Source organism: Phocoena sinus, chromosome X, assembly GCF_008692025.1.
Source record: "Phocoena sinus isolate mPhoSin1 chromosome X, mPhoSin1.pri, whole genome shotgun sequence".
Classification (NCBI taxonomy): Eukaryota; Metazoa; Chordata; class Mammalia; order Artiodactyla; family Phocoenidae; genus Phocoena; species Phocoena sinus.
In genome coordinates this window covers 22,641,152-22,646,495 of record NC_045784.1, presented here as the reverse complement: position 1 = coordinate 22,646,495, position 5,344 = coordinate 22,641,152, and the positions used below count along the sequence as shown (strand labels likewise).

The 5,344-nt window shown below is 54.8% G+C and overlaps 1 protein-coding gene across 1 annotated transcript; it reads right to left on the bottom strand.

The window, feature by feature from the left end:
* Positions 1-439: 439 nt before the first annotated feature.
* LOC116747735 (melanoma-associated antigen B1-like) lies at positions 440-1,549 on the bottom strand. Its single transcript, XM_032620259.1, has one exon. It carries the CDS (start codon positions 1,547-1,549, stop codon positions 488-490), a length of 1,062 nt encoding a protein of 353 aa, XP_032476150.1. The 3' UTR covers positions 440-487.
* Between the last annotated feature and the right edge of the window lie 3,795 nt (positions 1,550-5,344).

The window sequence follows — 5,344 nt, the reverse complement described above, 5'->3', positions numbered from 1 at the left end:
TTATTTCTACCAAAAGAAAGTTTAAACGAAGTAAGGCAAACCACGAGTTAAATGGCTTTTACTCTCTGTTTTCTCCATTTTTTGTTTCTAAATATTTTCTGTGGTCGCCTTTCACATTTCCATGACAATGTCTATTGCAGTGCCATGTTTTTCTACTTCTGGATCATACAGAAAATATAGATGGTTCGTGAATTTCTTTTACATATACCAAAACCGTAACTTTAGAATTCTTTAAACAGCAATAAATATGCAAGCAATGTCATTCACGAATTCCTGTTCCTAAGAAAACACACTATCCATAACAAGAAAAAAACATTTGAAAAAACCTAAATCAATCAATCAATAATATATAGAAGTTACTAGTTTAAAACAGGAAGATAAATAAGATCTATGCTTTGTTCCCTCCACCCCTACTACTCTGCACTATTTAGGAGCCTGACTGCTCTCTTCCAAAACAAAGTGAGCAAACTGCCCGCGGCCTCCCTCCCTACATGTGGGAGGAGCTGCGGGCCTGGGCCCTGTAATGGGCTCTGCCCTCAGCAACAGCTGCAGCCCTGGCCGCGGCTCTCACCGCTGCTCTCTCTTCCTCATCTTTCAGAGCCTGCTCATAGAGATCTGGGAAGGCACTGGGGACGGTACCGGTGGACTTGGCCATAAACTCCAGCACTTTCATCTTGCTGGTTTCAGCGTAGGTTCTCGGGCCCCACAGGAACTCATAGCGCGGAGGATCGCTGTTGGGCACCTGGCGGTACGTCAGGTACTTCCGCTGCACGAAATCTTTGCTGATGAGCCTCCTGGGCTCCCCGAAGATCCAGTGCCTCCTCCCAGCATACAAACCCAACTCACTGAGGAATTTCCAGAGCTCCTCTTCAGTGGCACGGTTGCCCTTCTTGAAGATCAGGCCCAGGAGAGCCATCAGGAGACCGGACGTGGGCGGCCCCGACTCATCACTCAGACTTCCCTCGCTGGGGAGGGCCATCTTGCTGATGAGGGCGTAGGAGTGATTGCTGGGGTCGACATCCTTCAGCTCGAGGCCAAAGACCAGCTCCATGATCTCAGAGGCTCTGCTGAGGATCTCAGGGAAGTGCTTCTGGTACTTCCTGTTGACAGCCTTCAGCAGTGCTGCCTGCGGGATGGGCTCCTTCGTCTTGTACTTCTCCAGCAGGAAGTGCACCAACATTCTGACCTTCCTGGTCAGAGGATCTCTGCAACTGCTGTGAGTGGAAGGTGCTGCCTGGGAGGTACCTGCACTTTTCTCCTTTTGGCTCTGGGCACCCTCTTCAGATCCTGGGCATGAAACCCCTTCATCACGAGAGGTAGTGGCTGGGGCTCCCTGAGGCTCCTGGCGAGTGCCAGCAGCAGGGGAGCTCGGGGGAGTACCCCGAGAAACAGAAGCGGGGGAGGAGGGTGACTCTTCTATCTCTTCTGCCGCCGCCACCGCCGCCTCCGCCTCCGCAGTGGCCTGGGCACCCTTGAGACTCTGAGTCTCTCTGTGGGCCCGGTGGCGTTTCTCACGGGCACGGCGCTTGCTCTTCCGGCCCCGAGGCATGATGACACAGGTCAGGGCCCGCAGGTGGGAGTGTGCGCAGGAAGGCAGGCAACGAGGGCACCTGGGGGAGGGACAAGGAGATGCTGTGAGCACCTTCAGCGGGGAGATTCCTCCCTGGCTTTAACCAAGGCCGCCTCTGCAGGGTCCTTGAGGGGACTGCTCGAGGACCCACAGGGCTCCTGTTCTCCTGCTCAGCCTGTCTCCTGAGACCCCCGTGGAGGACGGTAGAGTGAGCCGTGGGGCACAGCCAGCCAGCCCTGCCTGGGCGGTACTGGGGTGACAGTGGGGGCTGGCAGGGGAGGTAGGTCTCCACGGTTCCCATTCAGAGTCAGGATGACAATTGTTGCCAAGACTCCCCCACACCATCCCCTCTGCTGCTCTGAAGTTGACACCACCATCTTCCATGACACCCAGGAGGAGGAAAGGAGGGAGCGTTCAGCCCACCACCCAAGGGTCCTGGGACCCTCCCTTCTGCTGCCTGGTGGCTGCCCCTTCAGAACAAAGCTCTAACCTCTCTCGGACCTGGCAGAGGCAATTACGGGCAGTCTCAGCCTGACAGTCCTTTCTTGGGAGTTTAAGGGTTGGCAGGAGGGGACGGGCCATATTCTCTCTTGTCCCTTCTCTTCGGGGTGGGTGACTCCCTTAGTCCTCACTCGGGGTCCTCCCTGGACGGCCGGTGCAGCCTGGAGCTCCTCTTGCCCCGAGGGCCATCTGCTCGCACCAGTGCCGGCACCTCCTTGAGTCTCATTCGGAGGCAGTGAGGGTGACCATGCGGCCGCATGTGGCAGAGTTTTACCAAGCCTGCAGCGTGCGGCAGGCAGGTCGAGGCCCTGTGGCTGGCGGCCCCACTGGCCCTCACTCGGGGGCTTGGGCCGACTCTTGGGAGTGCTTAGGGACGCGCCTTCTGCTGGCCTGCACCTCCCCTCTCAGACAGCAGCCCTCCCTTCGTGTGTGGCCAGAAGGAAGCGGCTGACAACAGGGGAGGGGTTCTGAGGTGCCCTTGCGACGGGGAGGACGGTCCTCACCCTGACTCCTCCCCACCGTGCCCTGGAAATCCTCTCTCTGCTGACCTGCGGCCAGCCCCTCAGGACAAGGCCCCCTCCTCCCTGTGTCTCCCGCGTCTGTCCGTCCGCCCGCGTTCGCACTGAGGGAGCCCCTCAGTCTTTAGACCTGCCCGGAGGCTCCCAGGCCGACGTCAAGGGCGGGGTCCGCGTGGCCACCATAATGGGGTGTGGAGACCCTCGGTCCCCGCGAGGGTCCCGTCCTTCACTCCACAGGGCCTGGGGCGCTCCCTCTACTGAGCTGAGCCAGGGTCCACCAGCCTCAGAGCGAGGCCTTCCTTGCCCGAGACCCCGCGGGGGAAGCGGATGGACTTTGGGCCTAACAGCCAGGCCCGAGCCTCTGGGTCCGAGAGCAGGGGCGGGGTGGGCGGAGCCTGTGTGGCCGCCTCTTTTCGGAGGGAATGGGGATTGGGGGTGTTGGGGGCGTGTCCCCACACTTCTAACTGGGGTCATCTCATACCTTGACACCTGACGAGACGTGGCACTCCTCCCGCGGCTCACCCTCGCTGATCGGCAGCTGTCAAAAATGGCGCGCCCCCACAGCGCGGTTCGTAGGACGTGACTTCCGGTCATGCGCATCTGGGGTCCAGGAGGACAGCAGGGGCGGGGCGGGGCGGGCGGGTGGGCGGTGGGGGCTGGTTCCGGCGGAGCTTCCTCGCAGACCTGGCACGACGGCCTTTCATTGAGTCTTAGCAGGTCCTGGGACTTTTCCCTCTGCTCAGGTGAGTCAGCAGGCGTCACACCTTGGCTCTCATTTCTCTCGGCACCCCAGCCGGAAGTATCGGGGGCCCTGAGCCTCACAGCCATGCCTGGGTCCCCCGAGACTGACAGTGAGGGCTCTTTGGGGACACCTCTTCTATGGCGGATGCTGCTCTCAATCCTCTCTCAGTGTCTTCTCTTGACTCCCTGTAGGTGCTGGGCTACCTCCCGTCTGCTGACCTGAGGCCAAGGCCTCACATCAAATACATCAACTCCCTGAGATGGCTGGTGTGAAGTGCAGGCACGTCTCATCTGGACATTTCTGCCTGGAGCCTCCCAGAGATGGCTGCTGCAGGTAAGGTGAGCTGAGGGGAAAGGAGGCGAGACTCTTCTGTGGTTTGGAGCCCGTCAGGTCTCACTCAAGGTCCTCACGTTGACTGCTGGCAGGGCCTGCGATTCCTCCTTCTCTGGTATGAACCCATCCCTGTCCCCAGCCATGCCCCACAGAATCCCAGAGGAGTTAGTGAAGGGGTGCCTTAGCCTGACACTTCTCACTGTGGTCTCTGTTTGTTGACATCAGGGACATTGCCCAAAAGTTCAGAAATGAATTTCTGTCCTTTTGTACAACTGCTGTGTTACTTGCTTTTCTCTTTTAGTCCGTGTGCGATAGTCTATTAATATGATCACTTAAAAAGGCCAGTTGTCATCCACTAAGAAAGTTTCAGATGGTTATTTCACAGCCTGTGGACCATACTGCCACATCCAGCCCAATCTTTGGTGTGCCGTGCTCCTGGCATGCGGGCTCTGAAATGCTGCCTCAGATTCCTTCAGTGAAGCAGTAGAGATTCATGGTCCCGGAGCTCAGTGGAAGAATCAAGGGCTCAACGTTAAAGGCTTCTCTCTAATCAATCCTGTCATCTGCCTCTCTTGCAGGCTACAGACCTGTCTCCAATTCAGGGCATCCCCCTACCTGCCCACACTCAGGTTCCAGTTCAGTGGAGACTTATTGTCCCTCAGGGATTATTTAGTTTTGTGTTTTTGCTTTTGTTAATGTTTTTTCTTTGTTCCTTCTGTAATTTTTCCGTGGTTGACTTTGGGTACAGGAAACAGTAGCCCATGTTTGATTGTCATCAGCTGCTATGGATAAGGTACTAAATCTGTAAATGAATTAAGGAAAATCGATATTCTTACAATATCTGTGCCTCACCAATACACATAACATACTATTCTGGTTGAGACTTCTTTTTCCTAAGTCAATCAGGAAATTCTTATTATTGCCTGCATGGAGATTATATACATATTTGTATGGCTTCTTTCTAGATATGTTTTTATATCGTTGCTTTTGTCTATGGTGTATTTTCTTGTCTCTTTTTGATTTTTTTTAACATCTTTATTGGAGTATAATTGCTTTAGAGCAGTGTGTTAGTTTCTGCTTTATAACAAAGTGAATCAGTTATACATATACATATATCCCCATATCTCCTGCCTCTTGCATGTCCCTCCCTCCCACCCTCCCTATCCTACCACTCTAGGTGGTCACAAAGCACCTAGGTGATCTCCCTGTGCTATGCAGCTGCTTCCCACTGGCTATCTGTTTTACGTTTGGTAGTGTATATATGTCCATGCCACTCTCTCACTTTGTCCCAGCTTACCCTTGCCCCACCCCGTATCCTCAAGTCCATTCTCTAGTAGGTCTGCATTTTTATTCCCGTGTTGCCCCTAGGTTCTTCATGACCATGTTTTTTTTTTTTTTTTCTTAGATTCCATGTATATGTGTTAGCATATGGTATTTGCTTTTCTCTTTCTGACTTACTTCACTCTGTATGACAGTCTCTAGGTCCATCCACCTCGCTACAAATACCTCAGTTTCGTTCCTTTTTTTTTTTTTTTTTTTTTTTTTTTTATGCGTTACGCGGGCCTCTCACTGCTGCGGCCTCTCCCGCCGCGGAGGACAGGCTCCGGACGCGCAGGCCCAGCGGCCATGGCCCACGGGCCCAGCCGCTCCGCGGCATGTGGGATCCTCCCAGACCGGGGC